Raw genomic sequence first — 16,931 nt, 5'->3', positions numbered from 1 at the left:
TAGCCAGCGTGGCCCCCGGTTCACCTGAAGAACAAGGTGTCCAGCCGCAGGGTCTGACATCGGTGGTCTGAGCCTAACGCGGCCATGCTGTTCCCCTCGGCTGGGATTGGTGGGGGGTGTGTGTCATGTGACCCAGACCTAGCCAATGAGACACGGAGGGCAGTTTCCGAGGGGCTTCTGGGAAATGCTTCCTTCCACAGTAAGGGAGGAGTGGGGCGAGAACTCAGAGGGGCAGCGGTCGCCTTGCAACCACGAGTAGAGATACTCTGAAGATGGCAGGAAGGTGAAAGGAGTTTGTCTTTGATGTCATCATTGCACCAGTCCTGGCACTATCTACCTCCTGACGCCTCATCATGGGAGAGAATTAAGTGTCTTTCTTCCTGCTTCTGCCACCACCATTTGCCCTGCTCCTGGGATGTGCCTCTGAACCATGTCTAGTCAATCGGAGTTGATGGGAATGTACCCGGCTTGTGACTTTTGCTGGAACAGCTGAGCAAAAGGCATGTTCTTTCCATTTTGGAACTGCTGAGTCATGAGGACGTGAGGATGGAGTTGTTACTGGGCCCCTGCATTACCAGGCAGGGAACGTGTCAGGGGAATACAGCGAACACAGAGCTAGGGAGAGGGTGTTACCTGAGCCACATCATGCCCTTTTCTGTTTCAGCCCATTTACATTAAGTCCTTCTCTCTGACCCAAAAAAGGAGGAAATGCTTTCTAATACACAATGATTCTTTGTTTTCCCTGAACCTGTCTCCTAGGAGCCCATATCGTTCCCTGTTGATCATATTAGGGTTTTAGAGTTAAAGAAAGCCTTGGCCCAGCATGCTTCCCTCCTGGTTTGTTAAGGAGAGCTTTGTCTCTGGTCACACAGCCTCTAATGAAATCCTTTACATTCTGTTTCATGCTAGATCTTCAAACTGCAGTGTGAATGTGACACTTCATGGCATTGCTCTGTCCAGAGCAGCCTCAGTTCCAGGCTCAGTGGCCATGTGTGGCCGGCAGCTGCTGGGTAGGACAGCGCCGGGCCAGAGATTCCTCAAGAGTAGGAGAACAAGTCCTAGGGTGAGTCAGAAGGACAGGTGGACACATACCCTTTTTATTTTTCTTTCAACTAAAGAAAGAAAAATCTTCACCTCTTGTTGATAAGAGAAAATACATTGTGTCATCATGTGGTTACCCAGTAATGCTTGTCCTTACTTCACAGTGCTTCTGAACTGTTTCCGCTGAGTTCATGTTGAGCAAACATGCCTGGGGACGGCATCTTGTGATCCGTACAGACCCCACACTGGGCAACCTCACGGTTCTCTCCAGCCAAAGCCACCATGCTGGGCTTTGACTCGAGACAGGCTGACAGGCCCCAAGCCTGCAGCAGCCCTTGCTGGCCTGGTCTTCTTTGAATGGGAGAGGCACAGCTGTCAGCTCCCATTTTACAGGTAAGGCAACTGAGACCGGGAGAGTTTAAATGACCATTGCATAGCGTGTGTCTCCGGGGATTTCTGAGGGTTCCTTCCTTGCTAGCTGTCCGTGGATCTGATGTCCCCAGAGGCCCAGAGCCCTGCCCACACCCTTTCCTTACTGTCCCTCTCCCCACACAACCTCCTAACCCCTGCCCCCACCCAGCACCTCTGCACAACCTCCCTTTAGTCCTGCCCCCACCTGGGGCCCTGGAGCACCAGACACAAGGAAGACCTAGGTCACACTGGCACAGAGGCCCCTGCCCCGGGATGACCGTGTCACTGTTCAGAAGACAGAGGCCAGGCTCGTGGCTCTTGTCCAGGCAGGAAGACTGGGGGACCCAGAAAGACCTACATGGGGGATAAAATGAAAGAGGTGGTGGGAGGTCTTAGAAAATCCTAAGAAGACACATAAGGTTGAGAGGGAGACAGTCCCTAAGGCACCCTAAGTTTGGGAGAGGGGAGACCTTAGTCCTCTCTGTCCCATGGGGGTCACTTTCCCTTACGGACACAGGCAGAGACAGACCCAGGCCTGCCCGAGGCCACCATCCACCCCCTCAGTCCACTGGTGCTATGGCCGCCAGGCCTCGTAAAGGGGCCATGCTGTCATGTACTGCTGGGAGCTCAAGTGTCAGGGTTCTTTCCCTTTTTCAGGGATCTTTAATGTCTTAGTATCTGTCCCCATGATGTTTACTTATATAGCTACTTGCTCAGTGTCTCTCTCCCATTAGAGTATGAGCTACGGATTCCAACTTCTTTATCCTTTTTATTTAGTACATGGCTTGTTGCCTAATATGTGATGCTCTGCAAAATGAATACGTGAATGAATAAATAAGAGAGAGATTGAGAAGCTCCCATAGGTCCATGGGATTGGGCATTTTTAGAAAGTTGTGGGAACTCAACAAAGGTAGTTCCAGTAGAGAAATCTCATTTCCTGGGGAAACTGATGGCCCAACACTGCAGACAGAGACATAAATATAATATGTGGACATGCTAAGGACAAGCCCATCCATCCAATTTCTAGAACATTAGCCTTTCAAATGTAGTCAGAGGCATCCATTCCCCGGGGAGGATTCACATCCTTATGGAAGGAACACAGAGGGAGAGGAAATAGCCAGTGCTCAACTTTTGGGTCCCTAAATGAGTATTTAAAACCCATGATGTACAAACTAACTTTCCATTTCCAGGGAGAGGGGATAAAGCATCCTTTTTTACGCCACAGTCCAGGGGTAATGGGGTAGGGGTGAATTATCCAAACTCCCAAAAGTTTTGAGGGACACGGGAGCAGAGAAGAGCAGCACCAGCCTTCCTAGGATGTGTTCCAGAGCCTTCTGGAGGAGAATCCTCCGACCATGGTAGAGGGGAGCCAGAGGGCAGTACCAGGAGTGGGGATGATAAGGGGGCCTATCAGGGTGCCAAGAGGGAATATTCTAGAAGGACAAGAGCCTGGGAGAGACAGGCAGTCCATGGGGACCCTGTGGAGGAATCTGGAGGCCACTTCACAGTCCATCAGGGAAGAGAGACACCACCACAGCAGGACACTGGGTGAAGCACCCACCTCCTCACATCCAACTGAGGGCCAAGGATGGCTGCAGCCCACCATCTCCTCACAGCCCTCCCTCCACCTCAAGACACAGAGGTGTTGGCTATTCACCATCCAAATTAGATACCACCTGGTTACCCCATGTGCTGGTTTGAAAGGAAGTATGCCCCCTAGAAAAGCCATGTTTTAATCAAAATCCCATTTCATAAAGGTAGAATAATCCCTATTCAATATTGTATGTTTGAAACTGTAATCAGATCATCTCCCTGATGATGTGATTTAGTCAAGAATGGTTGTTAACCTGGATTAGGTGACGACATGGCTCCACCCATTTGGGTGGGTCTTGATTGATTTATTGGAGTCCTTTAAAAGAGGAAACATTTTGGAGAATGGGAGATTCAGAGAGAGCAGAGCAGAACGACATAGCCATGAGAAGCAGAGCCCACCAGCCAGTGACTTTGGAGATGAAGAAGTAAAATGCCTCCCAGGGAGCTTCATGAAACAGGAAGCCAGGAAAAGAAGCTAGCAGATGACACTGTGTTTGCCATGTGCCCTTCCACTTGAGAGAGAAATCATGAACTTAATAAACCTTCTTGAACCGAGGTATCTTTCCCTGGATGCCTTTGATTGGACATTTCTATAGACTTGTTTTAATTGGGACATTTTCTCAGTCTTAGAACTGTAAACTAGCAACTTATTAAATTCCCCCTTTTAAATCCCATTCTGTTTCTGGTATTTTGCATTCTAGTAGCTAGCAAAGAAGAACACCCCAATTTGGCAAGATCAAGTGTTTTCCTGCTGGAAAGACTGAAGCTTGAGGACTAAGTTATGGACAAATAATCTTTCTTTTTTTTTGCATAGTCAAGAATGCAACAGTATAATCATTTTTATCGAATATCAAATCATTTCAGAGCAACAGTGCCTACCCATAGCATGAACACAATCGCGGCCAGTGGCAACCAGTGCAGGCTGCCTGGGAGAGGGACTGTGGAGGCTGCTGGTATAAAAGAATGGAAGCATCAACCTGATGGTGTTTCCCATAGCTCTGAGTTGAGAAATACCCTGTCCACTCATTCCAGGACCTGAGCCCCTCTGAATGTTATTTGAGATTCAACTCTGACAAATGTTGAGAAGCCCAAGAAAGAAAATACGTTAATGAATGTTGATAAGGCAATGCATTTCTTACACCTGTATAATTATTTTCCCTTGGCCAAATGATATGACCAGTTTATCTCTTATCTCTGAATAATGACTGGGTCTTAGTCATTTTTGCACCCCATGTGCTTATGGCCAAGCTTTAAAAGTACAGAATGACTGCATCAATACACGAATGACTAGAGTGGAAATTTATACGCAGGTTGTCCCCTCTCCCATGTTCAGCACAACTGTTAGCATGAGTCTTTCATGTGAGTGATCCCTAGCATAGAATTCAGTGGCACAAAACATATGCCTTCTCATGTTTTTCTTGGCAGAGCCGAAGCATTTGCCTTGATTATGACACTGTGCTGGCTTCACATTTCCTCCCAAGCAGTCCAGCCCATGGCTGCTGGTAGAGGTGGCAGCCAGTGGAACCAGGCCCTGAAATGCGTAAGGTGGGGGGGATGGTCCTGTGCAGCTTTGTTGTGAAAACATCCTAGCCAACAGCACAATGCTACCTAACTATAATACAATTATGTTAAAACACTGAAAGAAGCTGAATGTGAGAATGATAGAGGGAGTAGGGATGGGGCATAAATGAAATCAGAAAGAAATATAGATGATAAAGATTGAGATGGCATAATCTAGGAATGCCTAGAGTGTATAACGATAGTGACTAAATGTACAAATTTTAAAAATGTTTTTTCATGAGGAAGAACAAAGGAATGTCATTACTGCAGGGTGCTGAAAATAGATGGTAATTAATATTTTAAAATTTCAACTTATGTGTAAGACTAAAAAAAAAGTGTTTATTTGGTACAAAATTTATATTTTTGACTAGCGCATTTTCTAATATAACTTATGTAAATAGCTTGGTTGAACACCATAAGTATATGGAACCTTGGGTAGGACAAGAGATTTTGTTGGTTTGTCCAGAGTGATGCCCCAATAAATCCCAGAGTGATTTGATCAGTGAGTGGAAAAGTACTTGCAAATTCCCCTTCAGGGAATGGTGAGAAAGGGGAGAAATTCAACTTCCCCAAGTTGAATTCTTGATATTTTCACAAGCAGTGTGGACAACCAAAGCTATAGGCTAAGCCCCCAGTCTTGGGGATTGTTCATATGAAACTTAACCCCACAAAGGATAGGTCAAGCCTACTTAAAATTTAGGCCTAAGAGTCATCCCCAAGAGAGCCTCTTTTGTTGTTCAGATGTGGCCTCTCTCCAGCTACCACAACAAGCAAACTCACCACCCTCCCCCTGTCTTCGTGGGACACGACTCCCAGGAGTGTGGACTTTCCTGGCAACATGGAACAGAAACCCTAGAATGAGCCGAGACTCAGCATCAAGGGATTGAAAAAAAACCCTAGAATGAGCTGAGAGTCAGCATCAAGGGATTGAGAAAACCTTCTTGACCAAAAGGGGGAAGAGTGAAATGAGACAAAGTGTCAATGGCTGAGATTTCCAAACAGAGTCGAGAGGTTATCCTGGAGGTTATTCTTACACATTAAGTAGATATCACCTTGTTATTCAAGATGTAATGGAGAGGCTGGAGGGAAATGCCTGAAAATGTAGAGCTGTGTTCCAGTAGCCAAGTTCCTTGATGATGATCGAATAATGATATAGCTTTCACAATGTGACTGTATGATTGTGAAAACCTTGTGTCCGATGCTCCTTTTATCTACCTTGTCAACAGATGAGTAGAACATATGGAATAAAAATAAATAATAGGGGGAATAAATGTTAAAATAAACTTAGTTTGAAATGCTAGTGATCAATGAAAGGGAAGGGAAAGGGGTATGGTATGTATAATCTTTTTTGTTTGTTTTCATTTTATTTCTTTTTCTGTTGTCTTTTTATTTCTTTTTCTGAATTGATACAAATGTCCTAAGAAATTATCATGATAATGAATATGCAACTATGTGATGATATTGTAAATTACGGATTATATATGTAGAACAGAATGATCATATGTTAAGAATGCTTTTGTTCGTTTGTTGTTAAATTTTTTAAAATAGAAAACAAACAAACAAAACATCCCAGCTAAATGTGCTATAGTCAGGAAGATGAAACCATTTTATTGTCCATTTGGGTTTTATTTCCAAAAGGAATAAGAGAGACTTGGGGTTTATGTGAGCTAATTCAGCAATCAGTAATCATACTAAGACACTCTCCTCTTCCCCAGCCTAAGTGGATTCCTGCAGCCATCTGTTCTGGAGGCAGCAGGGGGGTCCCAAGCAGCCCTAGTTTTCAGGAGATCCTGGATCTAGAATCTACCATGACTTGCAGTTTCAGATGCAGACACTTGTGTGTGTGTGTGTGTGTGTAGCTCTATGCAACTTTATCACAACTGTAGATGTGTATAACCACCATATCAAGTCTGGAACTCTTCCAGCACCACATCATTCACAGTCGCTGGTGTAAATGTCTTTTCCTCTTAATAGGGCTATTGCAGATGAAACTGCTTTTATTTTGATGAGACCAAAATATGACTTTTTTCTTTTATGGATTGTGCTTTTGTTGTTGAGTTTGAAAACTCTTCTGCCAAACAAAAAGCCTCAATGATTTTCTCCCGTGTTCTTCCTTACAGTTTTGTATTATTACATTTTCCACTCAAGGGTTGTGATCCATTTGACATAACTTTGGTATAGGGTATGAGACTTTGGATGTTTTTTTTTTAGCTAGGGATGTCCAATTGCTTTGATATCATTTGTTGGAAAGTCTGTGCTTGCTCCATTGGATTTCTCTTGTACAATTGTTAACAATTTGGGGCATATTTCCATAGGTCTGTTTCTCATCCTCTACCTGTTCCGTGGATCTCTGTGAATATCCTGAATACTGTAGCTATGTGGTAGGTTTTTATTATGTAGAGTGACTTCTCCCACTTTATTATTCTTTTTCAGAACTACCTGAGCTATTCTTGATCCTTTGACTTTCCATACAAATTTGGAATAAGCTTCTTTATGTCTACAAATGTCTTTGCTGGGATTTTGAAAAGAATTGGATTAACCTTTAGATAAACTTGGGAATAATTTACCTCTTTGCTCAGTTGAACCATGACACAGTATGCCGTTTACTTAGGGTTATTTTTAATCTTTTCTTCAGAATTTTATTATTTTACTTAGAGATTCTATACTTATGTTGATAGATTTATACCTAAATATTCCATTTTCTTTGGAGCGATTATTAATGATATTGTGTTTTTTTATTTCAGTTTCCACCCATTTCTTGTTGTTATATAGAAATACAATTGATTTTGTAAGTTGAAGTTACATCCTGTAACATTGCTAAACCCATTTATTAGGAGTAGAAGTTTTAGGGGTTTTGTTTTTTTCTTCTGTATATTCCTTGAGATTTTAGATTTTCTATATTGACAATTCTGTCATCTAAGATTAGAGACAGTTCTGTTTCTTCCTTTCCATTCTGTGTCATTTATTTTTCTTGTTGTATTGTACTATCTAGGATTTCCAGTACAGTGTAGAGGGAAGTGATGAAGTGACCGTCTTGACTTGTTCCCAAAGTAAGGGGGGAAAGCATTCAGTCATTAACCATCAATATGATGATAACTGTAGGTTTTTATGTAGATGTTCTTTATTATGGTGAGGACGTTTCCCTATCCTCCTAGTTCAGTGAAAGTTTTTATCATGAATAAGTGTTGGAGGTCATCACTTTAGACGAAATATTGTTTTGCAAGATGGAAGGACACTTACCAATTTGGATTGATAAACTTGCTCCAGTTGAGAAATAAAGTGATCTCTTTATTTTCTCTTCTATCCTTGGGGGGTTAATATAAGGGGAAAGGATATCCATGTAATTTTTTTTTGTAATAGCAAATGGATTCCCAATATTTTAAGCATTCACCTATAATTTTTGAAGCTCATGTAAGAATCATTCCTTTTTTGAGTTGCTCATACTGTAATTGTACATGAATTAGAACTGACCTGAGGCCACTTACACTTTGCTAAAGTCATCTGGCTATGTCTTACAAAGCCCTTTCTATCCTCCACAGTCCTGGAGGTTTTGTTCTTGTCTATTTACCTGGAAGAAGAATCCCCCTACAATGTGGAATACTTCTGTTAAAAGGGGATTGGTATATACAGGCAGAAACCACTGCAGGTAATGGTACATATTTGTGGGATAAATGTTTATGGAGAATCTAAGATTGATCCTCTATGAAATAGAAAGTCACTAATTAATTGCTCAATAAATGAATGCCTGTTTAGGAAATTTTCTACAACTGTGGAGATATAAAACTTTATGTTGAACAAAATGTCTTTTGCTTTGTACTTTAGTCCCTAGGTCCAGTGGATTTTATGAAATATGCCATGACCTTCTCTGAGGGTGAACATAGGAAGAGATTGCAAACATTGCTGCCCCGAACATCCACCAGTGGAAAGCTCAAGGAGGTAAGAAAAGAAGAGGGCTTTTCAGTATAAACTTGCAGGTGGATTCTGGGAGCTCATGGAAATGATGTCATTGTCTCTTACTAAGGGGTATTCAACTGAATTTGAGATTCCTAAAATTTTCCCTTACTGGTAATTCCCAGAAGAGACCTACCTGATCCTCTGTAAATGTCACTTCTGCTTCCATGCTTGGGAAAGCCTGGTCCTGGCAGCCTTAGGTCTCCACATTTATGCACGTTGATGCTCTGCTTTGTGTTGAGATGTTCCCCATCATTGGCCAGTATGGAGATGTGTTGGTGAAGAACCTGAGGAAGGAGGCAGAGGGGGGCAAGCCTGTCACCCTGAAAGAGTAAGTAAGAGGGTGGCTGCTGGGTTTCTGAACGTGGCCATGAGGCGTCCAGCTGCCTGTGAAGGAGCTAACAGCCCACTGTTGAGATGCTCTTTTGACCAAACGAAAGCCAGTGTGGGATGTGGGGTATTCAGACTTCAATGTGCAACCCAAGAAGGGCTGGTTCCTATCAGATGACTGGGCAGCCAGGAGGAAAGGGTCTTCCTCCCTGTGTACATGAGCCAGGATGAACTCACCTTGGATATTCAGGAGAACAAAAGAAATGAGGAGGCTGAGAACCAAGAAACGTGATCCATAGTGCCAAAGCTCAGCATGTACAGGGAATGGCGTGGTGGGAGGGGAAGGCTGTGGTTCATGTTGGAAGGCATTTGATGAGCAGGAAAGCTCAAATGTGGAACTTGGAGCAACTTAAACCCCTTCACACATTTGCTGAATAAACAAGGGAAAATGCTAAGTGTTAATCTTTCCACCAGTTCTTCCTTCAGCCTGAAAAAGAGAAGGCCCTCTACAGGGTATGGGTGGAGTGACCATTTCGTTCATTGTCTAAACTGGACACTTTTGAGTGATGCAGGAACAGGTATAAACTGGGACTGACCTGAACAAACATAGGGCATATGATCACTTGCCTGTGGGATGCTCAGATCGATTTTGAAGTGAATTTTGATTTTTTTTAAACTAGGAACATTCTTAGAGCTCCCATTTTATGGAAATGATCCTGACCTCATGTAAACCTTGGATCCCAGGAGTTGGGGCAGAGCAGATTCTTCAGGACTCAGTGGGTGGTGTAGAGAAAGGTGGACAAAATTCCCAGTACCTGAGAACAGGATGTGAAGGTTCTGGCACGTGCTGGGGGCAGCATTCAGCTCTGGGTATGGAAACTGGAGACGCAAGACCTGAGTGAGATGCCCCCTTTCTTGGCACCTGAGCAAAGTGAACTTTCCCCTCCTTGTCCTGCTCCAGCCCTGTGCTCACACACCCTCCATATGCACTGCTGCATTCTATCCGGGGTCCATTTCCCTCTGTACCCGAGCTCCTTGCTCACCTGTGGGTCCATCCCGCCTCATGTCCCCACCCACCAAGCTGCCCCCCTGACACCTGGGACATGCCTCTGTAGGACACATGGGTGATGGCCATGTGGACTGTTCAGCTCTTCCAGGGGAAGGTCCTGGATTCTGGGTCCCTGTGCTGTCTTGTCTGGGAGTTTGAATTTCAGGCACTTCTTGTTGACTGTGCTGGGAGGGATGGTGAGTGGGGCTGATTTGACACCTCCCGTCTCTCTATCCTGCTTAGCATCTTCAGGGCATACAGCATGGACGTCATCACGTGCACATCATTTGGGGTGAACATCGATTCCCTCAACAACCCTCAGGATCCCTTCGTGCAGAAAGTCAAGAAGCTCATAAAGTTTGATTTCTTGGACCCTGTCTTCTTCTCAGCATGCATGTGCGCTGCTACTTCTTCCTCATTTGTTTTTTTAATAATGACTTCATTGACATATAATTCATATACCATGCAATTCACCTATTTACATTGTACAATTCAGTGGTTTTTGGTGGATCCAAAGAGATGTGCAACCTTCCTCCCAATTTTAGAACATTTTTACCCCCTCAGTAAGGACCCCTTCCCCTTTACCTACTGCCCTCCACAACACCCTCTCTCTCATCCCCGTGAAACCACTCAGCTATTTTGTGTCTCTATAGATTTTCTGGACATTTCATATAATGGGATCATATAACGTATGGTCTTTTGTGACTCGCTTTAGCTCAGCATACTATTTCAAACATTGATCCATGTTCTTTTGTGTATCTGAGCTTCATCTCTTTGTTTGACCACATAATACTGCATTGTTTAGACATATCATATTCTGTTAATTCATTCATAGAATGTGGGGTGTTTTCACCTTTTGGCACTTAAGGAAAATGCAAAATTATCCATGTGGAAGTCTTTGTGTGGAAATGGGCTTTTCCTTGTTCTTCGGTAGATAGCTAAGGGTATAAGATCTGGGTCATATGATATCTTCCTGTTTAACCACTTGCAGAACTTCCTGCAGGACTTGCAGACTGTTTCCAGAGGGGCTCTAGCACTTTCCATTCCTACCAGCAGTGTAGGAAGGCTCCAGTTTCAGCACATCCACACCAAAACTTGTTACTACTTGATTTTCTTTTATTGTGGTAAAATATACGGAACATAAAATTTATCATTGATATAAAATCTGTAAAAAATAAAAAATAAAATTTACTATTGTGACATTTTAATATATTCAAAATGTTGTGGAACCATCACTATTATCTCATTCTAAAATGTTTTCATCACCCTCAAAGGAAATGCCATAGTCAGGAAGCAGCTCCTCCTCTCCTCCCCTAAGCCCCTCCGTTTGGCACCACCAATCTGCCTCTGTTACTATAGATCTGTCTATTCTGGGTATAAATCGAACTGTCATGGTCAGGTTCACATGTCAACTTGGTCAGGTGGTGGTACCTGTTTGTCTGTTTGGTCAAGTGCTGTCCTGTCTATTATTAGGAGGGCATTTCATAGAATTAGATCATGATCACGTCAGCTGCATCCACAGCTAATTCCATTTGTAATCAGCCAAGGGGAGGGTCTTCTGCAATGAGTGATGCATAATCTAGTCACTGGAAGCCTTGTAAGGAGAATTCAGAAGAGACAGGCTCTCTACTTCCGCCAGCGAGCCTTTCCTGTGGAGTTCGTCCAGACACTCTATCGGAATCATCAGCTTCACAGCCTGCCCTATGGATTTTGGATTCTACATTCCCATGGTTACATGAGACATTTTTATAAATTTTATATATACAAATATTTCCTTTTGGTTCTGTTTCTCTAGAAAACCCTAACTAATAATACACGAACCCTATAATATGCTGTCTCTTGTATCTGGTTTTTTTCAATTAGCATAACATTTTCAATATTTATCCAAGTTGTTGCAACCACCACTCTTCTGGATTTTTGACTGTCTCTGTAGTTTCTGTACATATTGAAGAGCATCTATTTCGAAGGTTTTTGCCAGGTCTTCTGGTATCTGAAGACTCTTGACGGTACAAGCCCTGCTTCCCAGCTGGACTGTACACATGGATCACCTGGGGATCCTGTTAAAAGGCAGATTTAGCTGCTGTGGTCCCTGGCTGTGGTTGGGGATTCTGCATTTCTAACCAGCTCTCAGATGCTGCTGATATTCCTGGTCCAAAGATGAAGCTTTGGTCACAGGTGCTCACCTGCAGCCCAGGGCTGCTCCCTCCCGTTCCAGAAAGCATGTTTAAATGGAAGAGCCTTTATGTTTCCTCTAGAGTTAAGCCTTAGTGTTGCAAGCCCTCTCCAAAGTTCTCCAGCTTTATTAATCTAGATTAATTAAAAATGTTTCTGGGGTGAGAATGCTAACCCATCTACGACTTCCAGCTAAAGCACTTTTAGGGTTCCCCAAGCCATGTGCATAGCGCTGAGCACAGTAGACAGAAGCGCTGCCACATGAAATTCCATCCACCTGTGTGGATGGAAGGGGCATAGCCAGGAGGAGATGCCAAGGATAGTAAGACCTCAGGAAACAATGGAAACGCTTTTGTCCTTTTCAGACTCTGTAGGCTGCATGTTCCAAGTGTGACTATGTGCTTTTTCCACTTTTCCCTAGGGATTTGGGAATTTTCTTTTACTTTCTCTCTGTCTGGCCTGTGATATTTTATACTGACCTACTTCACCTAACATGTCCTTCCTCTCCTTTTAGCTCTGACTGAGCTGGAGCTTTTAGCTCAGTCAATTATCTTTATCTTCACTGGCTATGAGAGCACTAGCAGTGTGCTCTCCTTCCTTATGTATGAATTGGCCACACACCCTGATGTCCAGAAGAAACTGCAGGAGGAGATTGATGCTGCACTGCCCAACAAGGTGTGTGGGTGCTAGAGAGGAGAGGGCGGGAAGACGTAGAGCTTCCTTGCCACTTCCTAGGAGAATTTTTACAAAACCTAAGTGTAGATTCTTTCACCTGCACTATTTGGGAAGAATCTAAAGAGCAAAGACAAAAGGGAAATTGGTAACAGGTGTTTCTCTACCTGCAGAAATATAAGAACATTAGAAAGCAAAGCTGGTCCTGGTATACCAGCTATCTGTTATCACAGTCATGCCAAGAAACACCAATCACAAAACCTCCTTGGCATCTAACAATAAGCACTTGCTGCTCATGTGTTTGAGATAATTACCTCTGCTGACACTGGCTGGCCCTGCTTTGGCCTGACCATTGCTGACCTGTGCTGGCCTCACTGGGTTGTTGGCAGGTTCATGTCTGCCCCTCATGTCTCTCATAGCCCAGCAGACCAGCTGCTGTGCTCTTCTTGGGCATGGGTAGAGGGAAAGAGCCAGAAGCCCAGTGTTTGGGCGCCTAAATAAGCTCAGCTGTCAACATTCCATTGGTCCAAAGGAAGCCATGCAGTGATGCCCAGTTCCAGACTGGAAAAGCATGTAGGATTAGATGGCAGAGGAAGTGCATACAGAAAGGGGTGAAGCTTTGGGGCCACCAGTGTAATCTAGAAGGCTGGGGACACTTTGCAGCCCAGGGGAAGCCTGGTGTAGTGGAAAGAGCATGGGGTAGGAAATAGAAGCTATGGGACTGTGTCCTGGCTGTGTTGTTAGGACGAGTCTTAGGACTTTTCTGAGTCATTAGTCCCTCATTGATGTGATGATATATTTTAGGTCCTGCCTATATCACAGATGATCTTTTCTCTCTGGTCAATCCATAGTAGGATTCTTTTGATTACAGTATTATGTTAAAGACACCAAGAGGCAGAGACTGGCTCTTTTATAATAATATTAACATTCTCACCCCAAAAAAATTTTTAATTAATCTAGATTAATGTAGCTGGAGAACTTTGGAGAGGGCTTGCAATGCAACATAATAGTCAAACGAACACTTTCTGTCTTACTCTATATGTCAGACCCTGTTCTAAATGCATTGCATTTATAAATGAATTGAATCATCACAAACTTCTGGATTATTCAGGTAACATAGACGATGGCTCAGTAACAAATTAACTCTGGAGATTTGAGAAAGATGTTTCTGACAATTCTTGTTGTTGTTCAAAGCTTCTGTTGGGAGAAGTGGCCTCACACCCAGTGGCATCACAGAACAAAGTTTGTTTCTGACTCACACATGTAGCATGTGAGGTTGGGAGGCTCCGCTGTGCACAGACACTCAGGGGTCCAGACTAAAGGGGCTCTGCCACTCGCAGCTACACTGGCTGAGACCCATGATCACCCTCACTGGGGAAGGGGAGAGCCTGAGTCTGGCTCCTGCCTCTCAAATGCTTTGGCCTGGAACTGCCCATGTGACACACGGTTCATAACCGTATTGCAAAACTGGTCACTAGAAGGTAGGTGGGAGACGGGAACATGGCTGCTTGGACACTGGGTGAATAAGGAATGTCTTGTCAGTCAAGTGTCATCACCTCCATGTGCCATCTCAGAAAGCTGGGAACCGTCCCAGGGTCGTGCATGAGTGGTCATGAAGTGACAGTGTGAATCAGGCCTTGAGCCTGGCTCTCATGCTCTACATTATGGTCTGTCCAGTATAAACGGCTCTGACCAAGATGGCGAGTGAGAAGTTACAGGGCTTAGTCTCCCAACAGAAGCTTTGAACAACAACAAGAATTGTCAGAAACATCTTTCTCAAATCTCCAGAGATCTAATATTTAGCTAGCTATGAAAGGACTACAACAACAGAGTGAGCACCAAATCAAGAAAAATCCTTCCTAAAAGTTGAAGAATCTTGTGACACCCTTGCTGGGTCCTCTCCCACCCCATCCCCCACCAGCTAAGGGCAGAGCTGGTCCACCCACTGAGTGTGGTTCCGTGATCCAAGTTACAGAGGGAGCAGAGTGACATCGTGGATATAGTGGAGCATGTATGTCCCACCCAATCTGTCCAGTGGGGCTTGAGAGACTCCCTGTCTTAGAGCTTGCTCTGCATATAGAAGGTGAGTTTTCCTACAGAAGGTTGTGGGGAGTAAGCTGTCGAGTGGCTACTTGGCACAAGGCATTGCTGGGTATAGGACATTCAGTGCAGTCCTGAAAGTATGAGGAAATGTTTCTTATGGAAGAGGTGACATTTCTATCCATTTAAATGAGGTAATTCCTAGGTCCACATGCACACGTGTACAGTAAGGACCAGGGAAGCCCCTATGTTTTGGCATGGAGCAATTCTCTAAACTCATTATAAGGATAAGCTCTGAAGGAGAACACTTGGATGAGTCAATCTTCAAAGACTGGGAAAGGTATTTCCTTTTTCTTCCTTTTTTCTTTTTTCATGAGCTCATAGCATTCAAAGAATGCTTTGTCACAATGCTGTCTAGATACAAGCTTAAGCCAAAGACACTACAGAGTGTAAATTCCAGCAATAATATATGAAAATGTCTAGGTTTCAAGAAAAGATTACAAAACATACAGGGAAAGAGGAATTGACGGCAAAGGCAAGAGACATTAAAGTTTTAGAAATTGTCAATGAGGAGAATCAGACCTGGGAAATTTCAAAGACTTAAAAAAAAAAGGGTACTAAAAATGCTCAAAGAGCTAAAGGAAAATATAGAAAAAGAACCAAAGGAAACCAAGAGAATAATAGGTGAACACAAAAGGACTATTAACATAGACTTGGAAATTATGAAAGGGGAACAAACAAAGCTGAAGACCGCAGTAACAGAAATAAAAAAATCCCTAGAAAGGTTCAACTGAATATTGGAGTTTGGAGAAGAAAGAAGCAGTGAACTGAAGGTAAGACAGTTGAGATCACTGGGTCTGAGGAGCAAAAATAGGAACAAATGAAGAAAAGTGAACAGAGTCTTAGGAAACTGTGAGACACTATCGAAGTTACCAATATACATAATGTGGCAGTCCCAGAAGGAGAAGAAAGAGAGACAGGAGCAGAGATGATATTCACATAAAGAATCTCTGAATAGGTATTGCCAATCGCCATGGTATGCTACATCCCAACCAACAGTATTCCTGTAAATGCTAAAGAATACCCAGGGCTCTATAGGAGTTTCAGTCACTAAATTTATTTTTCAGAAACCTAAAACCTCCAGATGGTTCCTAGGTCAAATAAACCCTGAAACGCAGAATTACCAGTATCTCCAAAAGCATCAACCAGTTGCATTCCCCTATCCCATAATGATGTCATGCCTTTGCAACATGAAGAAGTTAGAATGGCCATTGCCTAAATATCCTTTACAATTGGGAAAAGGATCAAATGAGGAGAAATTGTAACAGAAAAGAGAATTTAACAAATGAGTATGACTACTGAATCATTATATAGGTATTTCTCTTTAGTCTCCTATGTCTCAAACCAGCTAGAAGGAAATACTTGAAACTATGGAACTATAACCCATACCATACTTGGAAATTATTTCGAAATGAAAAGTTAAACATGTAACCATGATACCAAGTGGCAGACACACATCCCCACATTGTGCTCAGTTCACTGTCCACGCTGGGGTTCCTTTGTGTGGGGCCCTCACCTCTGGGGCTGGGGAGGCTGCTTGGTGGGAAGGTGAACCCACAGGTCACAGCTTTTACCCTGGAGCCACAACTGGGCTATACACGCAGCTGAGTGTGGAGAGTGTGGTGAGTGTGGGGCTCTGGTCCTCTTTATGACGTTCCATGGGGTTGAAATTGTGTGACCTGGTAGCACCCAAAACCTTCTGTCACATTTGGGCAAGAAATGGACTAGATCCTTCCCACGTTATTCATACAGTTTCCATATAACAGAGGATTTTTCTCCAAATTCATCAGAAGAGTTAGGGAACAGGATTTCCTAGGTAAAAAGCTTTGTGTGCAATAGGGAACATCCTCTTTTGCATGCTCTCTTGACACAGATGCCTCCTTTGAAATGAGGCCAGTGGCTTTGGCTTATTATACTTAAGATCACTGGCTGTTGTCCCTCAGTCACCTCAGTTCACATGAGAAAGAAGCATCAGTCCAGGGATATGAGATTTCAGGCCCTGATCAGGGCACAGCCCCAAGGGTCTCTCATATACGTAACTGCTCTGCACATC

The 16,931-nt window shown here is 43.5% G+C and overlaps 1 protein-coding gene across 5 annotated transcripts in view; it reads left to right on the top strand.

The window, feature by feature from the left end:
- Positions 1 to 160: 160 nt before the first annotated feature.
- LOC143666900 (cytochrome P450 3A12-like) overlaps positions 161 to 16,931 on the top strand; it is a 35,866-nt gene continuing 19,095 nt past the window's right edge. For 3 of the 5 annotated variants that reach the window (XR_013167769.1, XR_013167768.1, XM_077140491.1), the window contains exons 1-7: positions 161 to 500; positions 910 to 1,063; positions 1,206 to 1,434; positions 8,428 to 8,541; positions 8,799 to 8,887; positions 10,178 to 10,326; positions 12,621 to 12,781. Coding sequence is in view for 3 of the 5 variants with exons in the window: in XM_077140491.1 (XP_076996606.1) it covers positions 1,399 to 1,434; positions 8,428 to 8,541; positions 8,799 to 8,887; positions 10,178 to 10,326; positions 12,621 to 12,781 (549 nt within the window). In the remaining 2 variants the exon portion in view is untranslated. The remainder of the gene's footprint in view (positions 501 to 909; positions 1,064 to 1,205; positions 1,435 to 8,427; positions 8,542 to 8,798; positions 8,888 to 10,177; positions 10,327 to 12,620; positions 12,782 to 16,931) is intronic. The other 2 variants (XM_077140490.1, XM_077140489.1) reach the window with 1 other exon arrangement.

The sequence above is a fragment of the Tamandua tetradactyla genome, chromosome 23 (genome assembly GCF_023851605.1).
Source record: "Tamandua tetradactyla isolate mTamTet1 chromosome 23, mTamTet1.pri, whole genome shotgun sequence".
Classification (NCBI taxonomy): Eukaryota; Metazoa; Chordata; class Mammalia; order Pilosa; family Myrmecophagidae; genus Tamandua; species Tamandua tetradactyla.
Note: the sequence above shows the minus strand (reverse complement) of the source record. Positions and strands in the feature narration are given on the sequence as shown.